The sequence below is a fragment of the Schistocerca serialis genome, chromosome 4 (assembly GCF_023864345.2).
Source record: "Schistocerca serialis cubense isolate TAMUIC-IGC-003099 chromosome 4, iqSchSeri2.2, whole genome shotgun sequence".
Classification (NCBI taxonomy): Eukaryota; Metazoa; Arthropoda; class Insecta; order Orthoptera; family Acrididae; genus Schistocerca; species Schistocerca serialis.
In genome coordinates this window covers 883,815,796-883,834,782 of record NC_064641.1, presented here as the reverse complement: position 1 = coordinate 883,834,782, position 18,987 = coordinate 883,815,796, and the positions used below count along the sequence as shown (strand labels likewise).

The 18,987-nt window shown below is 39.4% G+C and overlaps 1 protein-coding gene across 5 annotated transcripts in view; it reads left to right on the top strand.

Moving 5' to 3' along the window:
• LOC126473542 (pericentriolar material 1 protein-like) overlaps positions 1 to 18,987 on the top strand; it is a 390,146-nt gene that overhangs the window by 354,638 nt on the left and 16,521 nt on the right. For 4 of the 5 annotated variants that reach the window (XM_050100664.1, XM_050100665.1, XM_050100668.1 and 1 more), the window contains 2 exons: positions 945 to 1,007; positions 7,094 to 7,228. In XM_050100664.1, the coding sequence (XP_049956621.1) occupies positions 945 to 1,007; positions 7,094 to 7,228 (198 nt within the window). The remainder of the gene's footprint in view (positions 1 to 944; positions 1,008 to 7,093; positions 7,229 to 18,987) is intronic. The other variant, XM_050100666.1, reaches the window with a different exon arrangement.

Here is an 18,987-nt window from a genome sequence, read left to right as displayed (position 1 = left end):
CCCTCACACTTGTGGTTTCTGAACCCCACAGAAACCGTTGCAGCTGTGAGCGTAAGAACTCACCAAAGCTTCATTGTATTGGAATAAATGGTATAGAAATGCATAGATGATGAACAGGTAAACATAAATTTTTACATACAAGATATATATTTGTCTCATTTATTTTCTTTATTGTTTCTATTTTTTTCATTCTCTTCTCTCTAATCTGTCTTTATTTCTCACACTTCACTATTATGTATCAGGTTTTGGGTTTGGTTCCATATCTATTTAATTTTGTTTTTGCTGTTGTCATTTTCTTGGATTTGATTTTTGATAAATGGCCACCACAGCTACAAAATATAAAGCATGTCTCTCATTATTCTAGAATGTAGATAGAAATGATTCTAACAGAATGTTGTGATGTCATGAAGCTTGTTATTTACTGAACAGTTGTTGAGGTGAAGCAATAATAGATAATAAATTGGTGATTGCTTGTTTAAGGAGCAATTAAGATCAGCTTGGTTATCTTTCAAATAGTTTCATTAATTGGTGTTGCAGTTTAAGAACTGCAAAATGCTGTGAGGCTCATATATTTATATGATGGTCAACTCAACTTTCTGTTGGTGGGAGATTGATTATTCTTCCATTCAACACTCTGTCCTTTACTGTCAGGCTTATCAACAAGAACATTACATCAACCATATATTCCTGTTACACACGTTTTTTTCTCTTCTTAATAATGTAAGATGTATTGTTCACAAGATTGTGCAAAATGAAAGAACAGATGACTGTGAGTTTTTACATTTGTTGCAGTCTTGTTTGTACTTCCGAGGAATTTTACCTACTTTCTTAAAGACACTGTATAATATTTTAACTTTTGTAACTGTATTGTATTTATAGTAATCAGATCTAATCTGTAACAACATTATAGTATTACTTCCCTTTCACTGATTTGTCTCCTGCAGGATTCTCCTGAACTATGGATCATTGAAAGTATTTCAGAAGCGTCCAACTCACTAAATGATCGGGTATGTTCCAAACAATGTACAAATATATTACTTTCTCACATCATACAGTACCTGTAGCTGCAGTAATGAGCACATCTTAGATTATAGTCACTTACTATCTGCAAATAATAATAATGATAATGAAGATGCTAATAATAATAATAATAATAATAATAATAATAACAACCACCATCAGGAATGGTTACCTCATGGTATTGTACTCATATGCACAGGTTGTGTATGTTCAGTTCTGTGACATTTTAAATTTCTCACCAGGTCGCCAGCCTTTCCCTTAAATCTCTCCAAAAGGTAAGATATCCAGCTGTCAGTTCAAAGCAAATTATAGACCATAATTTTGCACTCTCTGTAAGCATTTGATACACTACTTCTGCATAATTTAAAAATAGGTGCAGCATTGTGTTGTACAAGTCAGCTCATACGTTCGCGTCCATTGGGTTCAGTGCAAGTAGCACCATCATATACTGGTCATTGCTTTAGCCTGCAATTTTTTGACATGCCAGTGTCATCGTGGCAACCTGTGGATAATGGTGCCTATGTACTTGGCCACACATTCCCATTAGACAACTCCATTGTGGGATGCTTACCTGTCATGAGTTTGTGGCAACTGGGTATCTCATGTAGTGAATGACTGGCTCTTCACTGTGTTGATGGCCAAAGTCCATTTTATTATCCATGATACAGATCATCACAGGCAGTCTGGAGCCTTCACTGCATGAGCTGACAGCTGTAACCGGCAGCTAAACAAACAGTAGTGAGTAAGAAACTATCTTCTTACCCACATCATAGGCTGCATACCCAGGGAAAAAGGGCACAGCAGGAGACAGACACAACACTGGTCACCATGTCATAGTGTGACATGACTGTTGGCCTTGTCCAGGGGTCTAATGGAACAAGACATGATAACAATGACAGGAGAGAGAGAGAGAGAGAGAGAGAGAGAGAGAGAGAGAGATAGAGAGAGAGAGAGTGCGTGCGTGCATGCGTGCACATGTGCGTGCCTGTGTATGTGCGTGCGCGCGCGCTCATGTGTGCATGCATGGCCTCTGCTAGCCATCCTTACATTGATATACTTCACAACAGACTCACTGTATTATAAAGAGGGAAATTCAAATCACTGCTATGTTGAAAGGATTTTGTGCTTTATTGTTTGGTTTGTGATAGGCATATTTCAGCTACAATGCCATTGTCTAGCTGCCTGTGTATATAATACATAATTTTGTTGACCATTGTTAATATAACTATTGACACTATTGGGTGATATAATGTAGTGCTTATATCTAGATGTTTTAGGTGTCCCCAAGAACACAGACTTGGTATATCTGTGGAATGCAGTCCAGCCTGGTTTTGTGTTGCTCTAAATTCTTGGTTTTTGGGCTGGACTTGGTTATGATTTTGGACTTGTAACTCAGAACCATGTTTGTAGATAGTGTTCTAGTAATTATTTTTTATTCACCACACAACAATGGTGAAGATAGAACTACAAGTAGAGCATGGAAATGAACTGTGTACCTGCAAGATACTGGTGGTAAAGTGAAGCTCTGAACACATGATGTGTCAAAATGGACACAGTACTGACCAAGTTATTAGAGATAGTCATACAGCAATAGATAATAACATCAGGCAGTGAGGCATCATTTACACCAACTGTTTCAGCATTTCCATTGTTTTATAAAATTAAACACTATAGGAAACTGTATCAGCAGCAACTAATCCAGTTACTCAGAAATATTCTTTTTTTTATCTTGGTCTTTGCAATGTCTGTTAAATCTAGTTAGGAAATTGTGCTTCATAGAACAACTTGATAAATTGTCCTTTGACCAAATTTGTGAAGTATTATCATCATATTATGACCATAATAGACATCAGATTCATTTGTTTCGCAGTTTGAAACACAAGTATGTAGGCTCCATCTCGCCTGAATATGTATTTTACTTCCAGTGAATCAATGACAAAAAATATCAGTTTCCTCACAGCACATTTAAATCTGGAAATCATGTCAATTTTTCATCTTATAAGCAACATCTGGCCACTATGTATTGTAAAGTATTTATTATCTGTTTATGAGACTGGTGAACCATGAACCAAATATATTCGCTAGTCAACCAGAGATGATGGTGCGCCCTTAGCTACTTGAAAAGAGATTCTTCAGAATCTGTAAATCAATCAGTAATTTGTGGGGATCACTCTTGTCAGGATTCCATAAAGTTTGTATTGCATGCAAAGATTCATTTTTTATGTGTATTGCTTCTCTATTGCCTTCTGTTTTGCAAACTCATGGAACAAGGAAATGAATATTATTGTGGTAGATCATCAGGCGAAAAGAATTAAATGTGCACTGTAATTCACATATCCCAATCACCAGTGAAAATGTTTCTATGCTGATTCTGTCACAAGGGATTGTGCTGTTTGCTATGGACCTGACCAGCAAGTACGCACATGGATATTGCATCTTTCTGACCTGTCGTTTAACAACTTCTTACAGATAGTGTGAAGAGTTTAGGCTTACTATGAAACAGGGAAGCATTAGTCAGTGTTGTTACAATCAGATTCCACATCCTCTCAAAGTTCAAGCAGATGTTCCACAAATGTTCCTCTCTGGCAGAATCTTTCGCCATCCTGTTCAGAATGCAAGCAATTGTGACTTGAGGCAGAAAACTAGAGCACCTCAGACATAAATGTTAACTATTCACTTTCAAACTATGGAATACTCACCTGAGTGCCTTCTAGCATGCTTCTTTTATAAGTTTACAATAATTAAAATTGATAATTACCTGACATGTCAGTTTTCTAGGTGGTGATTTTTAAACATAGTGTTGTAGTTTTCTTTTGCGAAACTCCTTATTTGCTGAGATAGAAGGATAAGTAGATTACTGGTTTCGACCAGTTAAATGGCCATCTTCACACCACGTAAGACAAAGCAGTGTCTACGTCAACTGGTGAAGCGAGACATTTTGTTGTAATAATGTTTAAAGTTCCAAACTCAAATACTGTGGCTACAATATATACATGTTAGATTTAGTTTGAAATTGTAAACATGATAGCACAAACCATCTTGCTTCAATAGTCAATGTAGACACTGCTTTCTGTTAAGTGCGCTGGAGATGGCCATTTAACTTGTTGAAACCAGTAATTGATGTATCCTTCCTTGCAAACTTGGCAAATAAAATGTTTTCCTAAAGAAGTCTACAACACTATATTAAAATTGAATTTATACATTGTTGTTTTCACAAATTACAATTAACAGTTTGCTTTTCTAAGTAACTAATAGTGGATGGAGGTTAAATTAAATATGAACCTTCATACAGTCATAATTTCTATACAATTATGCTGGTTAGTTTGCATAAATGTGCAATTCTACTTCAGTAAATAGTATTCTGCATAAAGATGTTAATTACTTCAAAACTAAATGAATGCTAGTGTTTCTAAAATATTTTCATCAGTGACTGCATGAATACTTTATTCATTTCTACAGCTTTTCTGTCTGCCTTGTCAGGAAGCCAGTAAATGTTTACATGTTTATATATGAACAATGGTAACAAAACTTTAAGTTATTGATGTTTTGTAATTAGTGCAGTTGTCAGTCAAACTAACCAGCTCATTATACTCCCAGTAACTAAACAAATGTAATAGGTAATGAAGTTAGGTTGAATTAGCCCCTGGTCAGTATTTGAAATTTTTTGTACTGAGCACATGTTGTATGCATGAAAGTATTGAAGATAACATAAAATTTACTGCCACTGCATTGCAATGGCAAACTTCGTTTGCTTGGCTAACATATATGTCCAATGTGAGATGATTCCCATTCACTTCAGGAATTGCTATAATTTTCCAACTTGTGTGCAAATACCACCGGCACCCCACAAATAGAATGTGATTCTGCACAAATAGAATGTGATTCTGCAGAATCACTCAACCATTGCTGACTTTGATGTTTCTTCCGGTGGCAGCCAAGACAGCTGATATGAATACTGCAACAGTGTGCTGTGGTGTGCTCACATGCCTGGCAATTTATACGAGGAAGGTGCAGGGAGATTATCCACTGTCAGTGGGTGGAAAATTCAGTTAGTTAGTAAGAGTCACAACAAGAGCATTGCTTTACTCTCAGCAAGTCCCTGTGGCTTATTGGCAGTGTCAGTTGGTATGAGAAAGGTGTCATGATGTCTTGTTGCATTGTCTAGGTAGTTGGAGATGGCCAATTTTGGGGCATTGTTCCAAGTTTGCATGTGGAATTTAATGTCTCGACTGCTTCTGGCAATATCTGGCTCAGCATGCTAGGAGTTGGCAATATTGACAAAAGGCTCCTCATCTGTAATTTTGGCTGTCTGAGCTTGGGGAAGAGATCCCTCGGTGCTAGTTGGCTTCACCAGCACAGTATAGTTCACTCCTGCACATGCTTTTCCTGCACTACCACCACCCATCTGTGTTGGCTTTTACCTCCCTCTTTTTAGCCTCAGCACACTTTTTTACCAAATATCCTGCAAGCTGATCATATGCTACTTTCTGCAGAGTGCATAGTTAGGTAGAACTTGTCTTTAGTGAGGAGACAAACACAGTTCCAGTATCCACCTGCACACTTCACACACTTCTAAGGTATGGAGCAGTGCTTGAGCTTGACTATGTGTCTAGATCTTAGCAGTGGACACTATGTACCAGACTGTGCTTACTACATAGTTACTCGGTGGTCACTGAATGGTGAGAACTTAGGTGACTTGAAGCAGAAACCTCTTTGTGTCATTATTAGCAACAACACACAGACATACTAGTGTCCTTTCCCTTGCCATGAATGAATCAGTTCCATAGTTGAAAGCCAGTCTTCTGAAGTCTGTCACTAAGGATATGTTGTCCTGGCTGCTGAAGGTATAGACCATTATCTCCTTTTCTTATAAGATATCCGTCTGTGTCCTGTAGACTCTGAGAGATGAAAGTGCAACATTGTGGGGCTTGTTGCCTACAGCTGTTACTGTGAAATGTGCCTTGGTTGTTCTGGTTGCAGGATCATACAGCTCTATGTGCATTCCTTTAAAGTCCATGGTAACCAGAGATGGTGCCACTTCTTTAGGTAGTGGTCCAGCTGTCAACTCACTCCACTCATAATGATAGGGTTGAAGGATGACAACTTGTGTTTCACTGAGTACTTATCTTTCATTCTCCTTGTAGTTTCAAAATTATTTTCCATTGTGGCAAACTTCCTGTTATAAATAGTGAGTGTTATGCGAATCAAGTGCCCACCTCCCCTTTCTCTCTCTCTCTCTCTCTCTCTCTCTCTCTCTCTCTCTCTCAAACATTATACACAGTTTCAATTTGCATCTTTCCATTATTACAGAAAAAGACAGCATACAGCATTAAATGAATGTGATACTTGCCATATGGAGCTTTGAAAAATTCTGCATCCCTTGGAATCTGTTAAATAATTCATTCTTATTGCTGGCCTCATGAATTGTTCTGAGTGTTCAACATTCGTATAAGAAATAGCACTTTTGACAACTTTCTTTTTCAATTATGTCTGAAACAGTTTTTGTTCCGCTCAGATCTTCAGTCGGTTTAACACTAACCTGAGTCATAGAACAAATTTTATACATTTAAGAATATAACACACTGGAAACATTCTGAAGCTGACAGAAAGAACTCAAGGGATAGGAGGAAGGGAGAGATATATGCAGAGGAAAGAATCAAGATAAGAATTTGATGAATTATTGATGATGGGGAAAGAGATTTATCATGCAGTTTTTACGCTACAGCATGCATATGGTTTCTACGCTGATTCTGTCATAAACTGCTTTCTTTAAACAAGGATGAAATCTTCCACATGAAAAGTCATTTCTGATATGACCTGTTTTTATTTAGCAAGCCACAAATCTCCAGCTGGAGGAATCTTTTTAGCATTAAGGATTTCATGAAATATATGTGTAGAATTCATTGTTGCTGGCTCAAAAATAATGTATTGTTTGTAATTATAATATGAAGTTTTATCTGAGCAGTATAGCAGTAATGTGTTTCATTGAACAGTGTTCACTTGGCTGGAAAAGGTTTTAACATTATGACCTATCTTACACATCAAGTTAAAATCACAGTATTGGTGTTCACAGGAACACATGGAAACTGTTGCTCCAGAGGACTTCAATGGAGATTTGGCAGAAGCTGACCAGTCATGCCCTGATGACGGTGTCGACGTCCGGCTCCATACACCTGTTCCTGCTGCACCTTCCGAATGCAGTAATGAAGTAAGAAAATATTACTAATGTAAAAAAAAAAAAAAAAAAAAAAAACTATGGTGTGCTGGGGAAGCCAACCAGCACCAAGGGATCTCTTCCCCAAGCTCAGATGGCCAAAATTACAGATGAGGAGCCTTTTGTCAATATTGCCAACTCCTAGCATGCTGAACCAGACACTGCCAGAAGCAGTCGAGACACTAAATTCCACATGCAATAGAACAATGCCTCAAAATTGGCCATCTCCAACATGTTACACCTCAAATTCGAAAAATCCCTTGAACAGAAAGAAGTATAGAGTTGTGTTCCGTGCAGTTTTTTGAAATATAAATGAATTTTTTTTTCTGAATGTCAAAACCATACAATGTTTAATTTCTTGGAACAAGTTAACTCTTATTTTAGCATCTATTTTGCATTACCAGCTAGTTACGGCCCATGTCCATTTTCTAATACTGTTGTATGTTGGGGACATGTGTCTTTATAGTTCATAGCAATTTGTATTGCATGGGAGCAGGCATTTATTTCCATACACTAATCCTACTTCCTTGTATTTAAATACAATAACAAACAGAATGACTACAAGCAGAAATTGCACACAGTTGGTACAAAGTGCAGAAACAGAAAACATCTTTGCAAGTAGAAAGATGCATTGTGGTGTGAAAAGTGCCTGGAAGCTAGGTCAAATCAAAATTTCATCAGGTGACATGCAGCGCAATATTTACATGCAGTCTTTCTGGTGTTCCCACATAACTTGAACTGGTTTTAAATACAGGGTGATTCAAAAAGAATACCACAACTTTAAAAATGTGTATTTAATGAAAGAAACATAATATAACCTTCTGTTATACATCATTACAAAGAGTATTTAAAAAGGTTTTTTTTCACTCAAAAACAAGTTCAGAGATGTTCAATATGGCCCCCTCCAGACACACGAGCAATATCAACCCGATACTCCAACTCGTTCCACACTCTCTGTAGCATATCAGGCATAACAGTTTGGATAGCTGCTGTTATTTCTCGTTTCAAATCATCAATGGTGGCTGGGAGAGGTGGCCAAAACACCATATCCTTAACATACCCCCATAAGAAAAAATCGCAGGGGGTAAGATCAGGGCTTCTTGGAGGCCAGTGATGACATGCTCTGTCACGGGCTGCCTGGCGGCCGATCCATTGCCTCGGGTAGTTGACGTTCAGGTAGTTACGGACAGATAAGTGCCAATGTGGTGGCGCTCCATCCTGCTGAAATATGAATTGTTGTGCTTCTTGTTCGAGCTGAGGGAACAGCCAATTCTCTAACATCTCCAGATACTGTAGTCCAGTTACAGTAGCACCTTCGAAGAAAAAGGGACCAAAAACTTTATTGGCTGAAATGGCGAACAAATGTACAACTAAATGAAACTTTATAGCTCCCTTAATTCGCCGACAGATAGTGCTTAGCTCTGCCTTTTGTCGTTGCAGAGTTTTAAATTCCTAAAGTTGTGGTATTCTTTTTGAATCACCCTGTATAATGATACAAACAGCATTGATGTCAAGGAAATTTAAAAAAGACCACAGGTCAATACTGGCTAGTAATGCAGAATAAATGGTAGAATGCAAGTTCAGCTTCTTTGAATAAATAAAACAGTTTATGTTGGACAAAACATTTTACAACTTTCACTTATTACTGTGAGGCTGTGAATTCTTATATCGGGGAATCAAAAGGGGAAATATAACTATTTTATATATATTTTTGTGAGTTTATCGTTTAACAATAATATGAAAAGAAAGATTGCTACTCACCACATAGAGCAAGTGTCAAGTTGTAGACAGACACAATGAAAAGACTGTTAAACTTTTAGGATTTGGGCGAAGTTCAATCAGAACACACACACACACACACACACACACACACACACACACACACACACAAAACTCCTAGGTGTTCAGGCAGAACAGATGGCAAGTTGTCATTGAAAGCCCATATTCAGGATCCTGTTCAAAAACTGAATACTGCTATATCTACCATTAAAACAGTATATGCAATAGCGATAGGCCAACATGAAAATTAGTTTACTTCGCTAATTGTCTTTCCTTATAATTTACAACACCACATTCTGGGGTAACTCTTCCCATTTGCAAAGGATATTTTTGGCTCAGAAACATACAGTTCAAACAATATGATATGTAAGTCTGCAAACCTCTTGTCAACCCCTGTTCAGGAGTGTGTGGATTCTGACATTGGCCTCTCAGTGTGTGTGTGTGTGTGTGTGTGTGTGTGTGTGTGTGTGTGTGTACATGCTTTTGGAGCCAGTGCCCAGTGCCGGAAGGGTTGAAGGGGAAGGAAGAGGGATGAAGGGTGAGGTTTAGGAAATGATGAGAGTTACGGAAAGGTCATCCAGAATCCTAGGCCAGGGGAGATTTACTGGATGTGATGAGTACGAAAGACTGATTGTTTGGGGGAGGGGGGGGGGGTTACATTGGATGACATTTGAAAACCTGAGAGCTTAAAGCTGTAGGGTAGTCTAAGAAGCAAGAGAGAGATTACTGCAAAAACATTCTGCAAGACTTTATAAGAGCAGCAGAATGCTAAGTGCATTATATATGATAAAGGGAAAGGGGGGGGGGGGGGGGGGGCGAAGTAGACAGATCAGAGAATAAAAGATACAGAAAACTAAAACGGAGTGAAGAAAGAGGTAGTTACTGAGAGGAAATATTGGGAAAAAAGAAATTAACATAAATTAAGGCCAGGTGGGTGACAAACCAAGGATATGTTGTAATGCAAGTTCCCACCTGTGGAATTCTGAGAAACTGGTGTCAGGGGAAAGAATACAGATGACATGTGCAACAGGATGTTGTATGTTGTCAGTATACGTCCTCTGCTATACCCATTCACTCTAACGGATAGCTTGGTGCTAGTTGTGCCAATGTAGAAGTTGTACCAATGTAGAAGCTGAAAACAGCACAGAAATGGTACACAACATGTGTCCTTTCACAGGTGACTCTCCCTTTGATAGTATAAGTTTTATGTGTTACAGGGACAGCAGGGATGGTCACAGGGGTAGGAGCCATAGGGTATGGAAATGGGTGCAGAAGCAGCATAGTTTCTGACCAGGATACGGCAGAGATTTGCAACCCTAGGAAACTGTTAAATAATGTATACTGTAGAAATTGGGAGGGGGGGGGGGGCATGACAAAGCTATTCTGGCTGTAGTGTGTAAAATGTCAAACAGAATGGACCTCATTTCATGGCACGGTTTTAGGAATCCACAGCCTTGTCGAAGTAGGTGGTTAATACATTGAAGATCAGTACAGAATTGAATGACTAGAGGCGTATCCCTAACCTGTGTTTTTTTGGATTGGATGTGAAGGCCCAAGAATCTGCTTTTAAACTAGACTGAAGAGTCTGCATCTCAACAAATATGTTTGCTTCAAATGCCAAGGCTGTATGGGAGGTAACATTTGACATGGAAAGGACTGGTAGAGGTGGTGCTTGAAGGGTGCATAGGGCAAGTCCTACAACAGGGATGATCACAGGGGTAGGAGCAAAAGTAACCCGGGGTGAATGGTTACTGCTCACATCAGATGCAGGCACAGGCACAAGCAATGAACTTCTCTCTTGAACTCAACATTCTTCACTTCCAAGCTAGTGTCATCTCCAAGCAGAACTGCTTCAGACTCACCTGTCATACTAGAAAGCATATCATTTATGTATATGATGAAGATGATAGTTTGCTACTCACCATAAGGATGACATGCTGACTTGCAGACAGGCACAGCAAAAAGACTGTTCCACACTGAGCTTTCGGCCAAAGACTTCTTCAGAAAAGAAGACCTAGGGTTGTCATTCAGCTGTTGTATGGACATGAGCATGAGCATGTATATAGTTGGTGCAATATACGTGGCATTTTATGTAATGACTGTTTTATACTTGACGTGCTGATATACTATGGTCTTCATGTTCTTGAAATGTCTCCTTAGGATGTGACACGATATAAGGTGCACATCATCATGATTCATTGAAGTATATTGCACAAGATCCAAAGATGGCAACATAGTTTGCTGAAACCGGTAATCTAAATGAATGCTGTAGTAAGCAATCTTGGCTCTTTGAAATTTTTACTCCTAATTTCATATAAAAGTACAGGGTTATTACAAATGATTGAAGCGATTTCACAGCTCTACAATAACTTTATTATTTGAGATATTTTCACAATGCTTTGCACACACATACAAAAACTCAAAAAGTTTTTTTAGGCATTCACAAATGTTCGATATGTGCCCCTTTAGTGATTCGGCAGACATCAAGCCGATAATCAAGTTCCTCCAACACTCGGCGCAGCATGTCCCCATCAATGAGTTCGAAAGCATCGTTGATGCGAGCTCGCAGTTCTGGCACGTTTCTTGGTAGAGGAGGTTTAAACACTGAATCTTTCACATAACCCCACAGAAAGAAATCGCATAGGGTTAAGTCAGGAGAGCGTGGAGGCCATGACATGAATTGCTGATCATGATCTCCACCACGACCGATCCATCGGTTTTCCAATCTCCTGTTTAAGAAATGCCGAACATCATGATGGAAGTGCGGTGGAGCACCATCCTATGGTACGTTTAGCTCCCTGCTTGCTTTATTCGTCGACTCCCGCGGGCTACGTGTGAAACTTGCCCGCACGCGTTCAACCGTTTCTTCGCTCACTGCAGGCCGACCCATTGATTTCCCCTTACAGAGGCATCCAGAAGCTTTAAACTGCGCATACCATGGCCGAATGGAGTTAGCAGTTGGTGGATCTTTGTTGAACTTCGTCCTGAAGTGACGTTGCACTGTTATGACTGACTGATGTGAGTGCATTTCAAGCACGACATACGCTTTCTCGGCTCCTGTCGCCATTTTGTCTCACTGCGCTCTCGAGCGCTCTGGCAGCAGAAACCTGACGTGCGGCTTCAGCCGAACAAAACTTTATGAGTTTTTCTACGTATCTGTAGTGTGTTGTGACCATATGTCAATGAATGGAGCTACAGTGAATTTATGAAATCACTTCAATCATTTGTAATAGCCCTGTATATGTGGAAGATACTGCAGGGCAAGAGGGGGGGGGGGGGGGGGGGAGCAGCTGAGCTCTGTTCTGGGTTTGTTCCGTTTCTTTCTTGATAGGGTATACCACTAAACATGACAGATGAAGAAACTGCAACATTCATCCAGTAAACTCTAGACAGAAAAAAAAGATATGCATTTGGATAACACTCACTGAAGCATTGTACAGAAAGTTGTGCACTATACAGCAGGTTTCATTTTCATTAGGCTTCCTACAGATCTGAAAAAAGTATGGTAAACCCCTGGTATTCATATCTAACTTGAAACGTTTCTTTATGGCACACTTTTATTCCGTACAGGAGTTTCTCACTGTAGTTTGGAATTTTTTTCTCTTCTATGTTATTTATACTTTCTCACTATTCTTTTTGCATGGGATTTATTAATATTTTGTTTATAAACTTCCTAATCATCATTCTGTAAACCATGTACTGACTTATTCCGTGAAGAAATAGTACTAACTGAGCTATCCAAGCATGACTCACTACTTGCTCTTTCAGCTTCACTGCCACCAGAACTTCTCTCCTTCCTTTCAAACTTCACAGGAGGACTCCTGCATACCTTGTGGAACTAGTACTTCAGGAAGAACAGTTGTAGCAGAGAAATGGCTTAGCTACAGATTGGAGGATTGTTCCCAGAATGAATTTTCTCTCTTCATCAGAGTGTGCACTGACTTGAAACTTCCTGACAGTTTAAAACTGTGCACTGGACTGGGACTCAAACCTTGGACTTCCTCCTTCCATGGGTAGTTGCTCTGCCAACTGATATATCAATGCATTACTCAAGAGATGTTCTCATAGCTTTATTTCTACCGGTACCTGTCAGCACACAAGATTTCTTTTTTTCCTGCATTAAGCTGACAAATCCTATATCATTGTAAAATGGTCCCTGGAGGAATTAATTATTATAGTACTAAAATAATGATTTTACAGAGTTTGAGACAAGTTAAGAACATAAATGAGCGGAATTTTTAAAATCAGTCTCTAGGTTATAGTCAGTACTTCAATCAATCCTAACAGACTGTTTCGTATGATGCAAGATGAATAAGTTTATTAAATTGGAGGGACATGAGAACGAGTCAAAATAGGCAGCAGTAACAATGTCACTCATATGCAGACAATAATTATCAAATTAAATCAGTTTCCAGCCAGAAGTGGGCCAGCTGGAGCATGGAAACTAATGAATACATCTCCAGGACCACACACGAGTTAACTGCGCTGGAAATCATAAGTAACAGCAAATGATAATTTCACATTACGAAATTTGTGCTACAAAAGTTGATTCTAACAAAAAAAAAAAAAAAAGAGGAGCAAAACATGACAGAATGTAAAATAGCAGCATATTGTGTACACCACATAATACGTTTATTGTATGTATAAAAAGAAACATGTATTACAGGCCATTGAAGATGCTTTCGAAATAAAAGAAGCGAAATGCATATGGCAGTAAACAAACTGCCTTCAATTAGTTGCATAGATGGAACGCACCTCCACGAACAAAAGATGATTCATTGAAATGTTCATGCAAGACTTGTATCTCACAAATCTTCATTGACTGATCATCTTATATAATATAGTAGCTTGCGTACCTCTTCATGGTAATTTCTGCTTACCACACTGCTCTCTCTGGCTTCCTTTTGTTTGCATGGTGCAAAAATTAATTAATTAATATGTAGTAAATATATCATGTGATGATATGAATCCATTTTGTTGTTTTTCAGCTTTTCTTGTTGTCACAAAAAAGTCTTTACTTCATCTTCACTTTCCACAATTTCAGCAGAGGAGCTCGAAATTGTTTGCTTTTCCGTACTTTCCGCGAATTTTTAACAAGGAGACATCCAAAACACCAAAAAAGATGTTTGATATGAGGTATAAAGTAAAGTATTAAAATTAAATGCAATCTCATATAATTGTACTTGCATTTTGATATATTCATTTCTTCATGGAAACTCTTAACATTACTTATGTGTCCTTTAGTTAATATTTGTGCAGTTCTATTTCTTTCTTGCTTAATCACCTAATGGTTAACATGACACCAACAATAATGTCTATGTTAATGTAATGTAAACGTTGTGATACTGTTGATACAATTGTTTCATACATACTATATCCTCATGAGATATTTGGAGAGAAACATCAACACCATCATAACTTTTTCAGGACGCAAACGGAAAATATGTCTCAAAACTGCATTCAAGTTTGCTCACATTGTGCTACCATACGTGTCAGTGTGTGCTCTAAATCATTAGAGATGAATTGTATATCAAAGGATGCTAATGTTCCAAAATCTATATTATTAAAGGCTAAAATAGTCACCCAGTTTCAATTGCAGGTTGCTTATTTAACAGCTTCCAGGGCAACAAAAATTAGATTTTCAATATTTCATGAAACTATTGACCCAACTTAAAATTTTAAAATACTGTCCTAATCTACTCATTAAGAGATATAATTTTACTTTGAAGATTTAACACAAGAAGTGCTGTATTAAAGTTAGAAACTGTACATAACTGAATATGTCTTAAGGCAGCATAACTCATGGCGCACAAATTATCCACACTTTATTCATCCAGTATTTGAGAGTGGGAGCATTTAGCAATCTCCAAAACAACTTCACACATAATTTCAATCTTTTTTGAAACTTTTTTTCACTGAAACTACTGCAAAACAACGAAAGGAAAAAAAAATATTGTTTACTACATTTTTGCAGTTCATACAGACAAATTTAAGTGGCAATCATGATGTCTTTGAACAGTTCTCGGGTATCCGACCGGGCAGCGTTGTAATTTCTCCACAATATTTCGGCAGACGTACATGATGCCATCTTCAGGTGGTTCCTGACGAATGCTGTGCTGTTCCTCTCGGCGCTCTATATATACTAGCCGTTACCCCCTCCACCATTCCTTTCCTGGTGTCTTTGGTGTGGCCGGTGCGGTGGCTACTGGAGGTGGTGGGGGAAACGGTGCCTGGGTCCGAACTGGGGTCTGCAGTCTCCCTGCTGCTGCCGTCGGGGGCGGTCCTCGATCTCTGGGACCGCATCTTCCTCTCCAGGCTGAGTGCAGGGTTCCAAGCGCCTGACTAAGTTGAAGGCCACTGTCTTTATTAATTAGATCGTCCTGTAGTCGGATTTTGATGGCCTCTTTAGTAACGCAGTCCCAGAAGTAGGAGGATTGACAGAGTATTTTTGTTTTTTCATAGTCCATAGTATGGCCAGTCTTTACACACTGGTCAGCCACGGCTGATTTAGTGGCCTGGCATAATTTGGTATGATGGTTGTGTTCGCAGCACCTCTCTTCTACAGTGTGGACTGTCTCCCCAATGTATGATTTTCGGCACTGACAGAGAATTTGATAAACGCCTAGTTTTCAAAGGCCTAGGTCATCTTTCACTGAACCCAGTAGAGTGAAGGTTTTTGCAGGGGGTTGGAATACACATTTCACATTGTGTTTCCCCAGGATTCTACTGATTTTTCTTGAGGTGTTTCCGACAAACGGAGTGCACGCCAATGACTTGTGTTCTTCTGTTTCTTCTCCTTGTTCTCTTGGCACAGTCTGTCCGAGTGCATGTCTTATTTGCTTCCGGTTGTACCCATTTTTCCGAAATGTTGTCTCGAGGTGCTGCAGTTCTGCTGGAAGGCTCTCCTGGTTGCAGATCGATCGTGCCCTGTGAACAAGTGTGCGCAAAACGCCTTCACGCTGGGAGTTGTAGTGGCAACTGAAGGTATATAGGTACAAATCGGTGTGTGTAGGTTTTCTGTATACACTGTGTCCCAGCTTGCCATCAGGTTTCTGTTTCACCAGGACGTCAAGAAACGGTAGGGCACCATCCTACTCCACCTCCATCGTGAATTGTATGTTGGGGTGCAGCGAGTTGAGGTGTTCGAGAAATTCATTTAAGCTGTCCCATCCATGTGGCCAAACAACGAACATGTCATACACGTAGCAGAAGAAACAAGTTGGTTTTTGTTTGGCTTGTTCTAGTGCCTTCTCCTCGAAATTCTCCATAAAAAAGTTGGCTACAACCGGTGAAAGCGGGCATCCCATGGTGACGCCATCTGTCTGTTCATAATTATTTCCGGTGAACAGGAAGTATGTTGAGGTGAGCATGAACTTGAAGAGCCTTGTTAGGTTGTTGTTGAATTTCTTGCTTATCAGATCGATGGAGTCTTTCAGTGGTACCCTAGTGAAGAGGGACACTGCATCGAAGCTCACTAACCAGTCGCTATCCTGGAGCTGAAGTTCTTGTGTACGTTGCACAAAGTGGATGGAATTGCGGATATGGTGTTCGCATTTTCCCAGGAATGGACTAAGGATACCCGTCAGGTGTTGGGGCAGTTCATGGGTTGCTGCTCCAATGTTGCTGACCATTGGACGCATAGGTGTCCCATCCTTGTGGACCTTTGGTAGCCCATACAGTCATGGCGGTGCAGCTGCTTGTAGTCGAAGTTTCTTGACAGTTTTTCCATCAAAGGTACTGCGAAGAAGTTCAACGGTTCTTCTTTGAAGGCGACGTGTCAGGTCACTGCGTCATCGAGAAGTACTGTAGCATTGCCTTTGTCAGCAGGCAAGACCACCAACTCAGGATCGCTGCATAACTCACGGATGGCCGCTCTCTCCTCCTTCGAGATGTTCTGTTTCAGTGGTGCGGCCCTGGTGAGCGCACAGCACGTTTCACGACATATTTCTTCTGCTTCATTGGCTGGCAGAGTGTAGGTGGCCTGCTCCACACTGCTTATAATGTCCACAGTCGATAGAACTGGACAGAAAGATGCGGTCCCAGAGATCGAGGACCGCCCCCAATGGCGGCAGCAGGGAGACTGCAGACCCCAGTTCAGACCCAGGCGCCGCTTCCCCCACCACCTCCAGTAGCCGCCGCGCCAGCCGCACCAAAGACACCAGGAGAGGAACGGTGGAGGGGGTAATGGCTAGTATATATAGGGTGCCGAGAGGAACGGCACAGAATTCGTCAGGAACCACCTGAAGATGGCAGTGTGTACGTCTGCCGAAATATTCTGGAGAAATTACGACGCTACCCTGTCGGGTAACCCGAGTACTGTTCAAATTGGAAATACACCGGGAAAACTTCAGATCGCAATCATGATGTCATATTTCTTTACTACCAACACTACTCACAGAAAATTTTGCAGCAGTATCCACATATATCACAGAAAGAACCTGCAAAATTATATCATTGTATGACATATAGTTCAGGAGATATGATGTCATAAACATTGAGGTGCCAGAAAAACTACCTTTTCTTAAAATGGACAACAAATCAACCGGACTATACTCACCCATTGTTTGATAATGGGTAATATAAATAAAACAGAGAATGTACTTCATTCTTGGAATTTCAGAGAACACACTCAGGTTCGCATGAGTATACATCACTTGAGAATATTCTCGCTTGAGTGAAAGAGTGGGGAAAGTTGCTCAACGTGAAGAACATTCTTTGATTTCAAGTGAATAAAACTAGACAAATTTCTCCATTTTTCAAAGTGAGATCTGTGGCATACTTTGAGCAAAGTAAGTTCTGTTGGTGTTAAGTTTTACAGAGTTTCTTTTAGTAAAATGGCAAAATTTATGTTGCTTGGAGGACAAAAAATATATATTTAGGCCAAAGAAATACTGAAGAAAGAAACTTCAAACATTGATACTGGTTTAACAATAAAAAATTATACATGATTGCTTGACACTTCACACAGCAAACATATTTTTAAAAAAAATACAGGCGTTAAAACTATTCAAATGAAACTGAATGAAATGTCCGTTAGTCCACTGTAGCTGTATTTATTCAGGTCACTTATAAACCCACACAATTGGATGGCAGCCACAGCACACACTTCATAGGACACTCATAGCTTATGTTGTCAGCTGCTATGTTGGTGGCAAATACACATGGGCATGTCGGCTTTTGTCACTAATAACATGTATGAGGGGCATTTTGTTGCTTGACATAGGCTGACAAGAGCATATTTTAATAGGAATGTGTCTAGTTCGCAACATAGCACAGACTTGACTTTCATGATTGAGAATGGTCTTTTTATCATTTGAAGATGGTTTTTTATCAGTTGAGAAGTGCTGAAATTTTTACCTAGCCATACCAATTGTTACACTGTGGCATTCTGTAACCTATGACATAGCACTTATATACACCATAAGATGCGACTCAAAAGTTGCGAAACTGGTTGGGTAGATTTATAAGTGATCTGACTAAATACAGCTACAGCGGTCCATTGGACATTTCATTCAGTTTCAGTTTAATAATTTTAACACCCGTATTTTAAAAAGCTGTTCACTGTATGAAGTGTGAAGCAGTAGTGTATAACTATTTTACCAGTGGTTGCCCCAGTTTTAAAATTATCTGTAATAAAAATATTACTTTGCTGGTGAACTTCCTTCCCAAAAATCATGAAAGAAGATGGGCAACCTTTCAAGAAAGTGAAAGTGAAAACATTTTTGTACTTTTTAGCAGACCCAAGTCTTCAGACTAGTGTACGAGAAGACTTAAGTATCCACCACACAACTGTGTCATTAACATTTTCGGTTGTTCATCATCATGTTTTCTCATAGCAGAAATAAGTAGCCAGATCAGAAAAATTAATAATTGATTTATTACAAACATAGCTATCTGTTTCTTGTAATGAAACTGCAAAGCCTACCACTTTTGAGCAGATCAGTATGTGTCATATTTAACAAAAACTATCTCAT